Source organism: Camelus ferus, chromosome 1, assembly GCF_009834535.1.
Source record: "Camelus ferus isolate YT-003-E chromosome 1, BCGSAC_Cfer_1.0, whole genome shotgun sequence".
NCBI lineage: Eukaryota > Metazoa > Chordata > Mammalia > Artiodactyla > Camelidae > Camelus > Camelus ferus.
The window spans coordinates 90,638,556-90,659,665 of record NC_045696.1 but is presented as its reverse complement, the minus strand read 5'-3'; the positions used below and the strand labels follow the sequence as shown (position 1 = coordinate 90,659,665).

At 31.6% G+C, this 21,110-nt stretch overlaps 1 protein-coding gene across 4 annotated transcripts in view; it reads left to right on the top strand.

Moving 5' to 3' along the window:
• Positions 1–21,110, top strand: part of RSRC1 (arginine and serine rich coiled-coil 1) — a 349,746-nt gene that overhangs the window by 192,278 nt on the left and 136,358 nt on the right. For all 4 annotated transcript variants that reach the window (XM_032485537.1, XM_032485545.1, XM_032485521.1 and 1 more), the window contains one exon: positions 4,772–4,823. In XM_032485537.1, coding sequence (XP_032341428.1) covers positions 4,772–4,823 — 52 coding nt within the window. The remainder of the gene's footprint in view (positions 1–4,771; positions 4,824–21,110) is intronic.

Genomic DNA, 21,110 nt, shown 5'->3' with positions numbered 1-21,110 from the left:
ATAGTATTTTTTAAGGGAACAATATTTATATTCTCTGTAATTCAGTTTCAGTAATATTTGTTTATCTAATTATGTATTACTAATTTTCATGTAAGGAATATTATTTTTAATGGAATATAATAATTTTTCTCCATAAATTCACTTCATACAATATAATTGTGACATTGTGCTCTTAAATATGTCCTCATTTTATAATTCTTCTATTGAGAAATTGCTGTAATCCATGCATTTATATTTGATAATAGTTTCTTATTTATTGAATAAAGTTTATTTTCTGGTTTAAATAACATTAGTACCTTTTACTAATTTTAGATGGAATTCATACCAATCCCTGGAGTCTAATACACTCTAAAATAACTAAAATATTAAAAATATTGGCACTCAAGCCCCAAGAGTATTTTCATTCTAAGTCATAATGATACCTAACTAAAAATGGATTAGTATAAAATGTTCTTTATCTCTATATTCTGCATCTTCTTTCTTCTTAATCTTTTCTTAAAATGTAACTATAAATAGCAATCAGAATGATGGCAACATAAATCAGGCTGCCTCCTCTCCCTTTCCAGCTCCAACTGATCTACTTTTTCTGAGTCAGGCAGCTACTGATGCAGATAGGCAGGTGGGACCTGGGAGGTTTCAGCCAAAAGACCTATTGTATATACTATGTATATATATATATATTCTTTCCCTCTTCTGGGTCAAACTCAAGGCTGAAACATTGTAGAGGAGCACTTGTAAAGGATTTAAAGGGTAGGTGACTGACAGAAAAAGACTGCAACCAAGAATCCCCTAGCCATTCAAATTATTCAACAGGTATGGTAAAAGAAAGATATTTGCAGGTGGATAACAAGTCAGAGAACATTCACATCTGAATACCCTATCCAAGAAAAATGCTTGAGCATTGAATCAAATATTTTAAGAGTAAAAATATTTATAAAAGGCAAGTTACTTTTAAAGGTCTGGCAAATCTAACAATATATTTATCCCCATAGTTGGAATTGATCTCCATATTTTGTAAATAAAATTTAGCAAGTTATATTTGTATAGGCAAATATACTGTCTTGGACAGTTTTTTTTAACAGAATCAGAAACCTATCCTTATGCTTTTTATCTGTGAAATTAATTGCTTTGTCTTCATGAATATCCTAGTAATTTAGTTGGAAGGATCCAAAGATTTGAAGTCACCACGTCTTTTTTTGCTTGTTTAATTGAAGCATAGTTGATTTACAGTGTTGTGTTAGTTTCTAGTATATAGCTAGTGATTCAGATATATATATATAAAATTATTATAGGTTATTATTAGCTACTGAATATAGTCCCCTGTGCTATACAGTAGGACCTTATTGTTTATCTATTTTATATATAGTAGTTTTTATCTGCTAGTTCCAAACTCCTAATTTTTCCCTCCTCCCCTTTCCTCTATGTTTGTTTTCTATGTGAGTCTATTTCTGTTTTGTAAATAAGTTCATTAGTGTCATTTTTTAAGATTTCACATGTAAGTGATATTATATGATATTTAGAGTCCAGATATGTGATGTCTTTCTCTGACTTACTTGACTTAATATGATAATCTCTAGGTCCATCCATGTAGCTGCAAAGGCATTATTTCATTCTTTTTTATGACTGAGTAGTATACCATTACATGCACACAATTTCTTTATCCAGTCATCTGTTAGTTGACATTTAGATTGCTTCCATGTCTTCGCTATTGTAAATAGTGCTGCTATAAACACTGGGGTGCATGTATCTTTTTAAATTAGAGTTTCTTCCAGATATATGCCCAAGAGTGGGATTGCTGGATCAATGTTAAGCCTATTTTTAATTTTTTAAGGAATCTTCATATTGTTTTCCGTAGTGGCCTCATTTATTGTTTGTGGAGTTTTCAATGGTAGCCATTCTGACTGGTGTGAAGTGATACCTACCTCATTGTAGTTTTGATTTGAAATTACCAATATTGAGCATCTTTTCATGTGGCTATTGGCCATCTGGATGTTGAAGTGAGAAGGTCTTAATTTCAGTCTGTCACTTACTAGTAGAAGCAAGTTAGCAAACTGCTCTTATACACTGGTTTTCTTTATCTTTGAAATATTAGTCCTGTATTATAGCTTGTTAGAAGAATTAATAAAATATAAATATGTCTTAACAGGTGTTTTTTTATAAACATCAACTATCAAGACTTCTTCTTTAGAAATGGTAATCACCATATTTTCAAGATAGTGGTTATAACTTGGGGAGACAGGGAGCTGCTATGGAGGGGGATTTTGTGGGGTGAGAGGTTTTAACAGTATTGTTAATATTTCACTGGATATGGGCGCTCATCATTTTGTCTATTTGTTTTAAATATTTCTTAATTGTTAAAAATAATCTTTTCTTATAAAATACCTATAACTTTACTGTGAACTATCTTAACTAATAAAGTGTCTAATACTCTTCTATCAAACGACACTGCTTACTAAGATATTCTGAAATGTATGCTTTATAATTCTGAGCTTGCTTGGGACCTGCTAATCAGAACATCATTTCCTTCTTACCATTCTAGTTATGTTATATTGCACTAAGTATGGTGTTTCTACTGTGTCTGGTAAGTAGATGGCAGAGATCACAAATTATCTGTCTCAGGATTGAATCTGGCTGTTAGAAGTACTGTTTGTTCCACAAAGTATTGGTCTTGATGGTTACTGAATGTCTCAAGAAAAATCAAGGCTTGCATTTCTACATGACAACAGTGAGTTGGTGACTGGTACCAGCTGCTTCCTTTAGCTGGGCCATGTGCTGCACAGTTCTGCACACTCACTGTGCTTCCTGATACTGATGTCAAATGTCATTTGCCTTTCATCATTATAAGTGTTTAATTACTTGGCTCCTATAGACAGTTTAGTTTATAACTGTTAGAGAAATCAGATTCAGTAAATGTCACAGTGTTCTATTGATATTTTGCTATGATATGTTAATTTTGTTACATATTTTAATATTTATAACTTTATAAAGCACATGTTTGTACACTTTCTCTACAAGCATATACATAAAGTATTCTTTTTGTTTGTCAACTCTTCTTTCTCTCATATCCAATCAATCCTTTCATTTTACTGATTAAATATTTCTCCAATCTAGTTCTTCCTGTTCAGCCTTAGAGTTACTGCTCCACCCCAGGCCCTCATCATCTGTCACCTGGAATTCTTTAATTGCTCCCTAACTGAGCTCCTTGCCTTCCTTCTGTCATGTTCTTTTCAGTTCATCCTCAGGTTTATTGTTCTAATGATGTACAGAGTGCAGATCTCGTCTCATCACCCCCGTTTCAAATTCTTCAAGTCTCTCCATCTTCTGTGGCAGAGGTCAGGAAACTTCTTTAAAGATCCAGTTAGTAAATATTTTAGGCTTTGTTGGCCCTAAGTTTCCTGCCACGAATAATTGACTGCTGTTGTTGAGCTGAGCACAAAAGCAACCATTGGACAAATATAAACAAATGTGCATGGCTGTGTTCCAGGAAATCTCACAAAACCGGATTTAGGCCACTGTTTCTTTAAACCCTTCTTCTGTGGTATAAAAGACTATCCTTGTCCTCCTTCCCATCTTACCTGCCACTTTCTCATCCTGTTTCTTACAGTTTATTCAGAAACACCATTCAAATTCTTAGTCTTTTCTGAGTACAACATCTTCTTTCTTTATCCAGTTACTGTAATTCTTTTCATGCAGGCTGTTTTTTTTGCAAATAGCAAAATACTCAAATATGTCTTACGAATGTTAATTCTCAAATGATGGTATCATATATATAAACATGAGGTTATGTAGTCACTTGCTGACATATTTATAAATGCATTGTGAAGTAAAGTCTTTTTTTTTTTAACATTTTTTATTGATTTATAATCGTTTTACATTGTTGTGTCAAATTCCAGTGTAGAGCACAATTTTTCAGTTATACATGAACATATATATATTCATTGTCACATTTTTTTCTCTGTGAGCTACCATAAGATCTTGTGTATATTTCCCTGTGCTATACAGTATAATCTTGTTTATCTATTCTACAATATTGAAGTAAAGTCTTAAGTATTAAAAAGTTTTTAACAGGTCTTCATAAAAATCATAACCTTGGTACAATCCATGTTATAGTTTGGATACCATCAACACATTATCCAAAAATCTCAGAATAAGGTCACTGATACGAAAGTAGTTTCAACATTATTTACTGTATTGAATCAATGTTCATTGAGAGAACAATTTTAGAGCAGTAGTAGAAATTGAAAGCAGTAACTCACATTGTGTCCTATCTTCATCACAATTGCTCCTTTCAAGTACTGTAAGGAAAAGAGAAAATATTTGGTTTTAGGATATGATTTGCCTGAGGTATTGTACTTTAAATTGCTATTTAAATTCTAATAGGCCATTTTGCATGTTTCCATATAGCAAGAAATAACCCAACCTGAGAATATGTTGATAAATGTGTGGGTTTTGTTTCATTTTTAAATTGCAGTTATTTAGGTTGTTGCTGATTGGTACATGTTGGGTAGTAAACAAAACCTATTCCAGTAAAAAAAAAAAATGAAAGAATTTCATTCTTGCATCATAATAATGAAAAGTGTGATTTGATAACAAAGGTGAGAGAATAGATTGGTAGAGCTGCTGTGATGGAATTTTGTTAAGATGTGAATGGATATTAATACTGATTATGATAAAGTTCTCTTAATTTTCTGATACTCATGTAACAATGCATTAATTTATAAGCTCCATCTATTAAAACTGACTTGTAAACGTCTTTGTGGTTGATTTTTAGCCACCAGCTGAACAGGCCAAAGCCAGACTACAGCTGGTTCTGGAAGCTGCTGGTGAGTATTAATAATTAAGTTTATTTAAATGAAAAAAATGTGAAATAACTCCTAGCATTCTTACAGGTGGGTTGAAGAGGAAAAACACCTATTTTCTTACAGTCTCACAAGTTTATGATATCTGAATATGGACATATTTTACCTCAAATATTTATTGCTATAGTATAATGTTAAAAGGTCATTTACCTTCTTATTTATAAAATTGCCTTCGATTTTAGTTTTAATTTTCATGAAGTCCACTATTGACTTTTGCCTTTTATGGACTGTGCTTTTGGTGGCATCTTAAAGAAAATTTTTATACTTTTACATTTTTATGTTCAGGACTGTAATCTGTTTTGATTTAATTTTAATTTTTTATTTTATTTTGATAATCATGAGTTCTAGATGAAGATTTTCATTATTCTAAAGGAAATGAGATGAATGTGGTTTAATAATTCCTCCACTTACATTGGGCTAACTCATTGGACTGCTTATTCTGGATACCATCTAATCTTAAAATCCTATGTTTTAATATCTCAATTGCACAATAATGCTTAGACTTTGATTTTTTAGGTTATGGTACCCAGATTCATGTAGACATTAGATACTTTATGTTTTTAAAAATATAAAGAATCCATGTTATCTTTTCCAAGTAACTGGTATTTTACTCTGAATTTTAATGTGCTTTTCAAAAAATATATATAGCATTCAAATTATAAGTTGTCAAGATCAAGCACAAGGTAAGATTAGAATAATACCACCAAAGTTGTACATATCTCTTAAAATTATTTACTTTTTAAAGATCTGTAAAGAGTTCATAATTTCTAATTGGAAAGTGAGACTTCTATTTTAATACCAAAGTAATTTCAGACTTCCAAATGGTAATAGTTATATTTTTAATATTCATTAATTGAGAAAATACATATATACACACTAAACTTCAAGGATTTCTTGCATAAGTTCCTTTTATTCCCACTCTAAGTGTCCATAGTATAAAGATTTGGAACTCCAGGATAAATGATATAGTAGCTTCATAAATCACTAATTGAAGTAACTTATCATATAGGGATTAAAAATTAATAAATGTTTTGACTGTGAACCTCTATACTGCTTCATATTACTTTAAGTCACTTATATTTTATGTATTAATCCTCATTTTATCTTTATGTAGAAAACATGATTTACTTAAATGCTGATTGCTATTGGGTTTTTCAAATTTTGACTCTAATAAAGCTAATTAATATGATTCTCTGTTATTTATATTATATATATTCATTCTTTAGTGGCATTTTGCTTTGAAAAAATATTTCCAGTTTATAACTTGAATATTGACAAGCTCTTGCTTTAAAGGAAAATATTTATGGTGCTTAGTCCAGAAAATATTTATTTCTATTAATACAACTGTAAAGAATTTTATTTTTTAGTGTTATACAGTTTTCTTTATCTTTTAGTATGATTTTGAAGCGTGTTATAAAATAGATCTGACAATCCAAACTTTATAGTGTATAACTTGCTTATATTGGTCCCAGCGGTCACCCATCATTTTTAAATTTAACATTCTAAATTCTATTAAGGATAAAGAGTAAGGTTCAGTGAATTTGACAAACATTCAAAATATTACGTCAATTTTCAAACAAAAATAACTTACATTGTCCCCATAAGCAAAGGACAGACCTTACCTAGATGTAGCATTATTTATGTCATCATTTTCTTATTGAATAGGCTGTCTCTAGCTTTTCCTAATTATCAATAACATTGTGATGCACATCCTGTTACAAGTTGTGTTTTTCATATGTTAGATTTTTTTTTTTTGGATTGATTGCCGTAGAATTGAGGTTAGTGGGTGTTAATATTTAGAGTGACTTTTAATACATTTTTCCTAAATTGTTTTACAAAAAGATTGTGCTACTTTTCATTGTCACTAGTTAAGAAACCATTTTACCAAATTTCACTTTTGGATGCCAGTTCCATGACTATATTGCTTGTATAACATGAAATACATATTATACCCTTTGAAAAACATCCAGTACTATTATTAATGAGAACTTGTGGCCCTGGAGAGGGGAAGTAGATGGATAGAGGGGCACTAAGCAAATATATAACTTACTGTCAAGGTTCTAGATCTCTGTTTCAGTGATGAATCAAGGTGTTCATTGTATTATTAACAATAAACAAATAAGCAAAATAAAGTAGGGGGAATAAGAACTTGAGCTCTGTCTGGTAAGGCTTGTGGTTAAAGTCTAGCCTAGTCCAAAGTCTGAAGTAGCTGGATAGAAAGGTCTGGTAGTTCACATTCTGTCTCTTTGGAGTTTACTTGAGTTCCCAGGGAAAACACCCTCAACTTTGAGGCTTTAAAATTAGATATGGGGAAAAACCTAAGGCTGTATGCTAGATTCTTGAGGCAAGATTTATTTCAGCCTTATAATTACCATAATCTGGTAGAGGGGATTCATATTTATAAATCTTGCCGATTACACTGTCTTTTACTCTGTATGTCCCAGAAGAAACTTTTATATATAACCATTGCGTTGTTACTGATTTATTAATAAATGTTAATAATGCTATTGGTTTGGAAATAAAACATGTTTAGAACTTTTGGCAATGATTGTTAGTGGTATGATTCTGAAAGACATAAGTGTGAGTAAAGTAACATTAAGCAAAATATAACTGTATGGGTGTCATGTATGTTGTATCAAACATGAATTTGAAATGAGAGATTTTATTGTATTTGTGATCATATTTTGTACGTACTAAACTGTTAACACTTTTACACTTTGCTATGCTAAATCTTCCGACTTTTATGTTCATTGCCAACTTGAAATTGAAATGAAATCTCATGGCTCTTGTTTAACTTTTAATTTGAAGGTGATGTGAATTTAAGGTTATATCTCATGTTTGTTTGTTTGTTTTCTTCCCAAATGCAATAGGACACAGAAGCTTGTAAAGCTATGTAATTTTGTAAGTCTGAATCTTTCAGTTATAACTTCGGCTAATGTTTTATTCTGATATTGAGTAAATCCAATTAAAAATGCTGTTGGCCATGAATTCTTTCTTTTTTAAAAATTCTTTTACCATTCTTCCGTTCATTCAGATTCAAAACTTTGAAATGTTTATCCTTGACTTCTTTATAGGCAACCTAGAATTGGTACTCTAATTTTGAAGTATTTTTTATAGTAATCCTTCTATTATCTTTCGCCAGCTCCTTAGTCTAGACCAAGCATTCCACCCAAAGTTTAATCTGTTACCTCCTAATTGGTCTCTTGCTTCAATTCCTTTACTTCTCCAGAGAGGGTACTGAATAGTGGAAGAGTTCTAAGCTTTCTCCTTTTATTCACTCATTCTGTCCTTTAGTCGTTTGATGTTTATTATTTAGCCAAAACAGAAGTTTGTCTTTTTTAATGGAATATAACAGATGTGTATATTTTCTAGTTCACTGTATTTCTCTACTTTTTAAAAGTAATTGAGGTGAAATTCAAATAATGTAAAATTAATCATAATTGTTTATATCGAACAATTCAGTGGCATTAAATACATTCACAGTGCTACATAACCGCCACCTCTGTCTAGTTTCAAAACATTTCCAAAGTAAAACCCCTCACCTATTAAGCTCGTTTCTCTCCATTTTCCTGACCCATAGCTCCTGGTAACCACCTGTCTGCCCTCTGTCTCTATGGATTTATCCATTCTGCATATTTATCAATGGAGTCATACAATGTGTAACCTTGTATAACTAACCTCTTTCATTTAGCATAATATTTTGGAGGTATGGTTACATTGTAGCAAGTGTCAGTATTTTATTCCTTTTTATGGCTGAATAATATCCATTGTTATATATTTATGCCATGTGTTATCCATTCATATATTGATGGAAGTTTGGTTTTTTTCTACCTTTTGGCTATTGTGAATAGTGTAGCTGTGAGCATGCATACACATGTACTTATTTGAGGATCTGATTGTAATTTTGAGAGGTGTACACTTAGGAGTGTAATTATAGGGTCTTTTGGTAGTTCTGTGTTTAACTTTTTGCAGAACCACCAAACTTCTCCACAGTGGCTGAACCGCATTACATTCCCACCAGTAATATACAAGTATAACCTCCTATCGTCTCAGTGAGACCATGTCATGCATTTAAGTTATCTGTTTGAAAGTATTTAGGTTTGAGGATTTCTCTCTACCATAATAATTTCCTAGTCTGTCAGAGGGAAGATGATAACTACCTTATAGAGCTGTTGTGAAGATAAATATTATAATACATGAAATGCCTAGCCTAGAGTCTTGCAAAAGGGGTCCACCAGAAAATTTTTATTTCCATATTGCTTTTTGTGAATACCACTGCTAGGTGATTCTTTCTCAGCCACCATTTGGTCATGCTACGTCTTTGCTCAAAATTATTCAATGGCTCTAAATTGCTTACAAGATCAGTTTTACACTTCTGTGCTTAAGATTCCAGATTTCTGACTTTTCCAAGTTTATTTCTCAGAATTCATTTTTGTACTTCTTCTCATTGTTCTTTGATTTACTCATGTTCTTTTCTACCTGGGAATCTTTGCTTGTGTATTCTCCTCCTCTAGAAATGTCTTTCTCCTTCTTTTCCTCTCTTAACACTTCAGTAAGCATCTCAAATAAAATTTCCACATGACTTCCCTGACCGTTCCAGCACATAATCTTTATGTTCTCCTTTGACTTCTTTTTCTCCTTTTCTATGTACACCATTCATGTTGATATTTACTCACATACTGCTGATATTAATATTAGTTTCATGAGTGTTGGACTTATTTTCTAAATGAAATAATAAATGTCTGAAGGTCAGGAACCATATCTAAAACTTCTAAATCTTCCCCAGTAGTTTTGATAGCACCTGTAGTGGTACTATACCAGATTGAATTCTAGCTATTAATCTTTGGTAAATAAGTTATTTTGGAAAAACAAATGTTCTGAAAAAACTGGAAAGTACGCCTTTAGATGCTGGTGTATTCATTTCAAACTCTGGTGGATTTCAAGTAAATATATTAAAAAGTTCCCTGGCCTCAAAAACAGAAGTTATACAGCAACAGTAGACTTTTTAATCTTAAGCTTTAAGGTAGTACATGACAGAAGAGGTAATGAAGCCTAATTATCACACAGGAGAAGAGGGAGATAATAAGTTTACTTTAAGACTTGTCTCCCTCACTTTTGCTCTCACTGTTGTTTGGCTTGTTAGCACCATTCCAAACATTATTTGGGTTTTTCTCAAAAACACAGTATCATCTTATGCTAAGTATGTTCATAGTTCTGAAGAAGAATTTAGAGGAGAGACTTTTCCAAAACATAAATATTTTTCATCAGCATGAAAAGATAACACTTCTCACAACATAGTTTTAAGAAATAATTTCTCCTTACTATTTTACTTTTAATAGGATTATTGGCATCTGCAGCCTTTAAAATTATATCTCTAATGTTATAAGAAAAATAGAAATTTCTTTTAGTATATGTATGGTAAGTCACCTTTATCACACAATTTCTGTGTAATATTTCATTTTCTGAATAGTATCTACAACCCTTTTTATTGAGCTTTATAGTTTTCACAGCACGTTCATAAACCTTTTTATCATTTGACTCGTGTCACTGCATGGAGAGCTAATTAATTCCATGTTACAAATATCCTGAAAGCTTAAAAATGACTTGTAAAAGAGCACATAGCTAATAAGTGGCAGAACCAGGACTTAAATCCAATGATTTCTGACTTCTGAGCTATTTCGATCTTATAGGTTAAATTCATGAGTTAGGCTGGGGAGAAAGAAGGGTGATAGAAAACATTATCAAATACATGTCTTCTTTTGTTAGGCATAATGCTACAATTTCCTTACAGTAAAATAATTTCTATCCTCAAGCAAGCCTTTAATTCTAAAATGAGTTTTCATTGATAATACAAAAGGAATAAAGTTTTAGTCAGAAGGAAAGTTTTTTTTCCTTAACTATTAAGGGTGCTCATAATAGCTGTGTTTCTGATAACTTTGAAAAATCTAAGGTAATGTTTTATAATCACCAGTGGGTTTTTCTTCAGCCTATCTAGGGACATGTACTTCAGTGACCCTTGCTGTGATGGAAGCTGATTAAATATTGTAAAAAAGATATAAATTACACACATAAGCTTACTATAGCAAGGAAATAAACTGTTTTTAGGAGTAAGCCCTAAATGTTTCATTCCATCCCAGTTCTTCTGCAGCATGTTAAATTTGGATTTTCTTCTCTTGGTTGCCCATAAGTACCTGGAAGCCAAGTCCTGACCCTTTCTCTTCATAGTCATGTAGTCTTGGAGCTCCAGTCTAGCTTTAAATATTTGTGGTTCTAAGAATTACAATGAGATTGCCATAATAATGTTCTATTGTTTCTTTAGAGCATAGAAAGCCATTCTGCTACCCTGGTTTAAACTTGACAGAGGTTTTGCTCTGTAGGTTTCTGACTGCTGATCTCTGGCTCCAAGAAATAGGCTGATTTACTGTGAGAGAGGCTTTCATGTAGGGCAAAACTGAAAAACAGAGCAAGTGATTGAAAAGTTAACTTCTAGTTCATGTAAATAAATAGTTTTCAGACTTCTCTTTACCACCCCTCCCCACAGGCTTCTGCTTGATTGTGTGTTGTTAGTCTAGGTTCATATTCGGCCTCACTAACTGACTTTGTGAGCTTGGACAGATCACTTTCCCTTTACTCTCCTTTAGTTTCCTCATCTGTAAAAAGAAGATATTAATAGTACATAACTAATGGGGTTGTTGTGGACTTAAAATGTGTTAACATTTGTATAACACCTAGAACAGAACCTGGTACATAGTAAGCATTCAGTATATGTTAGCAATTAGTCTGAAAGGCAGTATAGTATGGTGGTCAGGTTCTCAAGTCAGAAGGCTTTATTTACTGATAAAACCATGGGAAAATTGTTAAAGCTTGCTGGACCTCAGTGTTTTCATTTATGAAGTGGGAATAATATGTACCTTTATAGTTTTTATGAGAAACAAATAAATTAATAAAGTATTTAGAACAGCACCTAACTTTTAACCGAGTGTCCTATAGACATTAGCTTGGAGGAGTGGAAGTAGTTTTTATGGCATCACTGAGTGGCTTTATGAGGTAAACAAAGAAGAGACATTGAGCCAAACATCCTCCTCATACCAGCCTACATACACAGTTAGAAGTTACCAAGAATTAATAATTCTTGTGCTTTTTTAAAGAAACAAATGAATAAAACCTTGAATAGTTTAATTGACTTGGGCATTGATGAAAACCTTTGTTTCATCAAATGTAGTTTCTGTGAACTTTAGAAATTCTGCATAAAATTTAAAAGCTTTAATGCAAAATCAAATTGATAATGTTAACTTGACTCCGATTTCCAGTAATGAACATGATTTTGGACTTTGTGTTAATCTAGAAAGATATATTAGTGCTTCCTAAAGAGAATCATTAAATAAATTACTTTATTAAAACATAAATTATTTGTTTTAGCATCAGTTACATATTTATATTTGAATAAGTGTAATTTATCCCTAATAATATTTAGTAAGAAGAAAGCTATCAGTTAGAGTCTAACAATATCACAGCAACTTGCCATGTTTGAGCAGATGTTAAGCAGACAGTAGTTGAATGTTAATTTTGAGAGGGTGGTATGTTTAAGCCTAGCTGAAGTATGTTGCATGTGGGCTTTCTAGACTCGAGTACAATGCTGGATCTCTGGGGAGAATTTTAAAGCTAAACCTCTTTCTTTTGGGTCCTCTATATGGACTCTCTCAAGTCAGTATAAAGCAGATCATCCCTAGGCTAAAGCCCTTCAGCTTTTGTATTGGGCTCTGTAGACCTGTAATTAGGCCTCCTGGCAGGCCTTGCAGGCCAGTTAATGGTCATATGGAGTTTCTGTGAGGCAGACTGGCTTTGTATAAATCCTGGGTAGGAATATGTTTATGGGTCACTTCCTACCAGGACCGTGCTTTGTCCTTATGCCCTGCGGGCTGACAGGGAGCAGGTTCCCTTGACCATGGACTGTTCAGTTTGCAACTCAAAATCTACTCCACTAATCCCCAGTGTAAACAGAGGATTTAGAAGGGCTTCTGTCACTTACAGTTGCCAATTCACTTGGGTGTCTGTGAATTTATTTTTCCCCAGATTTCATTATTAAAAGACTGACAAATGTATAAGATTTGGATGTTTGCTTATAAATCAAGTATGCAGTTTCTTTTTCACTGGTTTTAAAATCATTGTAAATAATTTACCTAATTATGAATTATGTAATGAGGTTTTTTTAAAGCACTCTTTAATATTTCTTAATTGAAGCCATTAAAAAATTTGGAATGATAGCCAACCTATTCCTATAAGAGAAATTATAGGTCTATTTTTATGATAAGAATAAATAACATTATGTAAAGAAATTTATCATAAAGTAATGTAGACTTCAGATAAATCAAAGAAATAAGTAATTCAAAACTCTTCTGTATGATACATTTTATGTTACTAAAAATTCCATTTTTGTGTAACTGAGAGCTTTAGGAAGGAGGAATATCAGATAAGTATATAAAATGCTTAATAAATACGTATTCCATGAAGTATTTAAAATAATAAGAGTGCCATTTATTGAGCATCTACTACTACATTGTAAGCACGTTTATACATATTCACATATTATAAAAATTTTTAATCATTGATCCATGCTTCCTAACCAGGCAGAATATTTGGATTTTTAAGAAAGTCATGATTGAGATTTCTTGTTTTTCTATTTTGTTTACTCTTTTACTTCATTTTTTAATCTTTTTTTCTTGGATTATATTAAGATTTGATTCTAAAATGTGTAAGTTTTGAGTGTGCTCTGTACAGAACTGTTGCCTATCTTCCTATGAGCCAATTTTTCTTTTAGGGGGAAATCAAATGATGAATACTTTCCCAGGTCTCATCTAGTAAATCAGTGCTCAGTATTTTGCATTTTGTGATGTAGAAATGGTTCATGACAGATGTGGCTGAAAAGACCACATACGTAGACTGTATGATTTTAGTCTGGTGGAACTAATAGGATCACTCATTACATTTTAGACCCTGGGGTTTCTTTTTTCTTTCATAATAAAAAAAAAAAAACTGTTTAAATAGAGTGGCCCTTTTTGTGTGTGAATATAGCATCTTCCCCTAAATTTACAAAGAGTTGATGGTAACAAATCAACAAATAACTTACTCTTCCAAAAAGTTTTTATTAGTGTTTATTTAATAATAACTCCTAGTTTTTAATTGTCCTACCATCCCATAGAAGTCAAGATTTTGTTCTATTTTTAGAAAGGGTTTTTCTTTGAATTTTATATAGCAAAATTAGAAAATGCATTCCTTAGAGAATGCAAGACCTGTGAATTAAATAGAGTTATATGATAATAAAAATAAATTTTGCAAATATTGAAATAATTAATGACAACAAAAATACATTATATGCTAGGAATTCTTGGTATTCACTTAAAACTAGGAGAATCATAGTATAGCCTATTTTGCTTTTTAGTGTATACAGTGTATTTACTGAAATAGAAATATATTTGTGATCTATTTTGGAATTGAAAAAATGAAGGCTCCTGAACAATGTGAAGGCTCTGATCCTATTTTAGGTTTGACCAAAAGTCAGTGTTTACATTGAAAAATACCCTGGGTGATTTATATCAAAATGCTAATAGTAGTTATTGTCTCTGGGCAGTGGTTTTTAAGGTTATTTAAAATTTTTTTTGGCTTGTCTTTATTTTCCAATTGTTTTGTAGTTACAGAGAGAAGCTAGAGATATAGAAAAGGTTTAATTTAAACATGATACAATTCCCCAACATTTAGTATGAAATTTGATAAGTTTTGACAAATGTATATAGTTGTAAAACTACTACCAAAATTTTTAATAAAGAATATTTATATTATTCCAAAAAGTTCCTTTTTACTTCTTTGAAGTCATTTCTAGCTCCCTTTCTTGGACCTCTGCGACCACTAATCTGCTTTACGTTACTGTGGTTTTGCTGTTTGCAAAATGCCATATAAATGGAATCATACAGTATGTAGAATTCTGTGTCTGTAGTCCTTCACTTGGCATAGTGCTTTTCAGATTTGTACACATTGTTGTGAGTGACTGTTTTTGTTGCTGAGTAGTATTCCGCTGTATGTCTATACCGGTTTGTTTATTCATTCAGCATTTAGTGGACAGGTGAATTGTTTCCAGTTATGGCTTTTGTGAGTAAAATTTATATGAACATTTGAGTACAAGTCTGTGTGAACATGTATTTTCATTTCTCTTGAGTAAATACTTAGGAATGGGATTACCTTTTTATATAGTAAGTATAGTTTTACTTTTAATGCCAAACTGTTTTCCAAGGTGGCTAGACCATTTTTGGTTCCATACCATAGTATGGAAGAGCCATTTGTTCCCCATCCTTGATGTCACGTGATGTTGGTTTTTATGTTTAATTTCAGCCATTCTATTAAATGTGTTGTATTTCATTTGACTTTAATGTGCATTTCTGTGATGGCTGATGAGATTGGGCATCTTTCATGAAATCACTGGTCATCTGTATACTTTTGTAAAGTATCTCCTCATATCACTTGCCCATTTTTTAAAGGTATTGTTTGTATTATTGACTTGTAGAGTTATATATTCTGAATACAAGTCAGTTACTTAGTTTATATATTTTCTCTTGTCTATGCCTTGCCTATTTTCTAACAATCTGTTTTTTTAAGTTAATGATTTACATACAATATTATACACCCTTTATAGGAACAGTTCTTTGATTTTTGACAAATGCAAACAGTTGTGTAATAACACCCAGAATCAAGATATAGAACAGTTTTATCATCTTCCAAAATATCCCCATTCCTCTTTGTTGTGAACCCTTCCTACCACCAGAAACTGGTCTGTTTTTTGTCCCTCTAGTCTTGACTTTTCTAATATGTCATATAAATTCAATCATATAATAAGTACGTTTTTGGGTCTGGTTTCTTTGACATAGCATAATGCTTTTGAGACTTTTTTTGTGTTGTGGCATGTATCAATAGTTTATTCCTTTTTTATTACTGCATAGCATTCCATTGTATGGATTAATTAATTGAAGAATGTTTAGGTTCTTTCTAGTTTTGAAGAATTATGAATTAAACCATTACAATATTTTCAGGTAGGATTTTGTGTGAACGTAAGTTTTTGTTTCACTTGAGTAAATACCTAGGACTGAGATTGCTGGTTAATATGATAAATTTATGTTTAACTTTTTGAGAAACTGCAAACTGTTTTCCAAAGTGTCTGGACCATTTTGTGCTCCTGACAGCAATGTATGAGAAATCTGGTTGTTCCACATCCTTATCATACTTGCTGTTATTAGTTTTTGTTTTACTTTGGTCATTTCAGTTGGTGTTTAGAGGTATCTCATTGTGAATTTTTAACCTGAATATCCCTCATAATGAATGTTGTTAAGCATCTCTTCATGTGCTTATTTGCCGTCATAGATCCTCTTTTCCCATTTTAAAAAAATTGGGTTATTTGCTTTATATTTGCTGAGTTTTGATAATTATATATATTTTTGATAAAAGTTCTTTATCAGATCTGTGATTTGCAAATATTTTTCACATTTTGTAGCATGTTTATATTCTCTTACCAGTGTCTTTTGGAGAGTAGAAGTTCTTAATGTGTTGAAGTCCAATTTATCAGTTTTTTTCGTATGTTTTGTGCTTTTAGAGTCATTTCTAAGAAATGTTTGCCTAATCAGAGAACACAAAAATTTGCTTCTATGTTTTCTCCTAGAATTCCTGTAGTTTGATTTTACATTTAGGTCTGTAGTACATTTTAAATTAATTTTTGTATATGGTGTGAAGTATGAGTTCAGGTTCTTTTCTTTGCATATGAGTATCTAATAGTCCCAGTGCCATTTGTTGAAAAGATAGTTCCTTCTACTGAATTGTCTTTCTCCCCTTGTAAAATATCAACTGACCACATATTACTAGGTGTCTTCTGAAGTCTCTGTTCTATCTGATTGATCTAAATGTCTATCTACCCTTTTGCCACTACCACATTCCCATAATTACTGTAACTCTATAGTAAGTCCTAGAATCAGTTGATGTGTCCTCCAATGTGTTCTTTATCTTTTTTTTTTCCAGAATGCTTTGCCTATTCTGGTTCTTCCCCTTTATAAATTTTAGAACCAGCTTATTGATTTCCACATCAAAAAATCCAGGTGGAATTTTTATTAGGCTTATGTGAACTTCACACATCAGCTTGGAGAGAGTTGACATATTAACAATAGGGAGTCTTCCATTCATGAGCATGTTATAGCTCTCTACCTCCAGTTCTTCTTTGATTTCTTTTATCAGAGTTATGTAGTTTTCAGCATACAGATCTTGTATGTATTTTGTTAGATTTATTCCTAAGTATTTTATGTTTCAGAGTGCCATTGTAAACAGATTTTTTTTGTTTAAGTTTAAATTTCCAATTGTTCATTGACAGTATATAGGAAAACAACTCTGTTTTGAATATTAAATTTATATCCTGTAATTTTGTTAAACTTAAGAGTTATTTTTAAGATTTTGAAATTTTCTACATAGACAATCATGTCATCTGTGATTTTTTTTTTCCTTTAAAATCTGAGTGCCTTTTCTTTTATTGCCTTATTAATCTGGCTAGAATCTCCACTCACAATACAGGTGGTGAGAGTGAATAGCCTTCATTTGTTCCTCATCTTAGGGAGAGAGTATTTAGTCTTTTACCATTAAGCAAAATGTTAATTGTAGGATAGATGGCCTTTTCAGGTTAAGGAATTTTTCTTCTATTCCTAGTTTGCTTTGAGTTTTCCTTGGGAATGAATGTTGAATTTTGTCAAATGCCTTTTCTGCATTTACTGAGATGATCAAATGTATTTTCTTCCTTAATATTGATATGTTGAATTTGATTGGTTGGTTTTGAATGTTAAACCAATCTTATTTAGATTCCTGGGAGAAATACCACTTGGACATGATGTACTTCTTTTTACTTATTGTTGGATTAGATTTTCTAAAATTTTGTTTTGTATATATTGTAGCTTGTATTCATAGCAATTATAAATACTTCATTAGAATTATTTACATGCCTGATTCCATCTTTTAAGTGATAAGCCCCTCTAGGTTATGTCTATCAACTTTGTATTTCCCAATAACAAGCATAATACCCTGGCAATAGGAGCCTTTTTTGATTAATAGTGGTTGGCTGAATGAATGATGTCACTGATAACCTGTGTAAAGTGCGTTTATATACCACTGTATCTCTAGCACTGAGAATGGGGCCTTACCCAGTTTGTGCTAAATAAATTTTTGTTGGTCAAATGTATGAATAAATAATTGGCTTTAGTTTAATATATCTTGTTGCACTGAAGTTACTAAAAAGCTAATCTTCAAAAATATACATATTATTGATTCAGAACTCATCAAACCATCTTTAGCTTATAGAAAACATAATAATCTACATTATATTTTTAAAATATAATTTCATTTTTTTATAAGTTGAATATCGTAAACTTCAAAAATGTGAATGATCATGCCCTTATAAATGATAACATAGGCATTTGTGCTGCTTTGTAATTGACTTTTACTGATTTAATAATGTCTTATAACTATTCCCAGTTTACAAAGTATTTTTGCTTATTATTCCGTGTTATTTTATTAATCTCTTCTGACCTGAGCCTGCAAGTTTCCAGATATTTTACCCTTTTATCTTTAGATATATTATTGAATATATAATCTGTATAATTTTAAAGATTTTAAAAAAGGCAATATGATGGGTATTTTCCTAGGAAAGTTGTGGGAAAATATCACCTTTTAGACTTTTAAAATTTCAGACACCTGTAGAATATGTAATGCTTGTATTTGGTAAAGAAATATAAAGCTTGCTTATTTTAGAATTATTGTTGTCAAACGTAGTAACATATATATTCTGAAATTGTTTTTCCCTCCCCTTAGCATAGTATTTCACTCTAAATAGGAGATTAGATTTTACTCTGTATATAGGAAACTTTTAATAACCAGTTCAGATAAGAAATGCTCGAGGTGGATGTCATGAAAATGGTGAAATGTTTTCAGGTTAAATATGTCAGTATGTTTATGGAATTAGAAAATGTAATGAGCTATTTGGATCTACCCCCTAACCCCCATGTTTACTGAAATATAACTGACATATAACATTCTATAAGTTTAAGGTATACAACATGGTGATTTGATACACATATATTATGAAATGATTACCACAACAGTTAATATTTCCAGTACCTCACATAATTAACCATTTACTTATGCAGGCAGTGAGAACATTTAAGATTTACTCTCCTAGAAAATTTCAAGTCCATAATACAGTATTGTTAACTATAATCACCATGCTATATATTCTCCAGAACTTATTCATGTTACTAACTGAAAGTTTGTACCCTTTGACCAGCATCTCCCCATTTCTTCCACTCCCCAACCCCTAGAAACCACTGTTCTACTCTCTTTGTCTATCAGTTCAGCCTTCTTCTTTGACAAGTCATGCCTTTGGTGGTGTTATCTAAAAACTCTTTGCTGTAGTGAAGGTCATCTGGGTTTTCTCCTGTGTTATCTTCTGGGAATTTTACATTTAGATCTGTTATCTTTTGGGTTAATTTTTGTGAAGGTCATAAGGTCTGTATGTAATTTTGGTTTTGTTTTTGGGCATGTGGCTGTCCAGCTGTTCCAGCACCATTTACTGAAAATATTATCTTCTTGCCCATTGTTTTGCCCTTGGTCCTTTGTCAAAGATCAGTCGACTGTATTTATGTGGGTCTATTTCTGGGCTTTCTATTTTGTTTCCTTGATCTATTTGTCTATTCTTTCACCTATATCACACTGTCTTGATTACTTTTGCTTTATAGTAAGTCTTAAAGTTGAGTAGTGTCAGTCCTCCAACTTTGTTCTTCTTCAGTATTGTGTTGGCTATTCTGGACCTTTTGTCTCTCCATATAAATGTTAGAATCATTTTGTTATATCCACAAAATAACTCCCTGAAAATTTGTTCATCAGAGTTTTTCTCATATAGATATTAGACATATCTTGTTAGATTTATAGCTAAGTATTCATTTTTCTGGATGCTAATGTAAATGGTATTGTGTTTTTAATTTCAAATTCTACTTGTTCACTGCTGGCATATGGTAAAACAATTCAGTTTTGTTTATTAATCTTGTATCCTGCAACCTTGCTATAATCACTTACTAGTTCCAGGTATTCTTATTGATGCTTTTAGATTTTCTTTGAAGGTGATAATGTTATCTGCAAACAAAGACAGTTTTATTTCTTCTTTCCCAATCTACATACCTTTTATTTCCTTTTTTGTCTTACTACATTTGCTAGCACTTTCAGTATGATGTTGAAAGAAGTGGTGAGAGGATACTTTGGTGCTGTGTACCTGCTCTTAGTGGGAAAGCTTCAAGTTCTCACTATTAAGTATGGTGCTCTCTACAGGTTTGTTGTAGATATTCTTTACCAAGTTGAGGAAGTTCCCCATTATTCTTAGTTTATTGAGAGGTTTTTTTTTTTTGTCATGAATGGATATTGATTTTTTCAGATTTTTTTCTGCACTTGTTGGTATGAGCATTAGATCTTTTAATATAACATATTTAAGGATTTTTCACTATTGAACACCTATACATAACCTATAATGAATCCTATTTGTTAATATATAATTTTTAATGTAATATTACATTCTTTACCCTAATGTTTAATTTTTGTGTTAATATTCATATATGGTGTTGGTCAGTAATTTTCTATTTTTTACCTGTTTTCTTTATCTGGTTTAGATATTAAGGTTATATCTGCTTCATAAAAACAATTTGGAAGGTTTCCTTTTTTTCATTTTTGTGCTCAGGATTAATTTTTACAGTATTAGAAGTGTATTTGATAGTTTAGTAGATTTCCCTTGTGAAGCAATATAGACCTGGTACCTTTTTTATAGTTGATAACTTTCTCTTTTTCTCTTATGAAACTTGATATTTTTGATCTTAGTAATCTGTTAAAAGCTTAACTTTGCCAAAGATTTTCATAGTAAATTATCCATTTCAGTTGCATTTTCAAGTTTATTTGTATGGAGGTCGGCAAAGTAGTTTCTTAATGAGTTTGGTAATTTTTTCAGTTACAGTGTTTATTTCCTCCTGTCTAATTCTTATTTTGTTTATTTTCCTGTTAAATTTTTTAATTATTGTTAAAAGAGTGAGATTTTGATAATTTATTAATTAGATCTTGCATTTTTCTGTTTCTAGCCTGCCTTTATTTTTATCTTTTCCTTCCTTATGCCTTCTTTCAGTTTGCTTGTTGCTTTTTTTC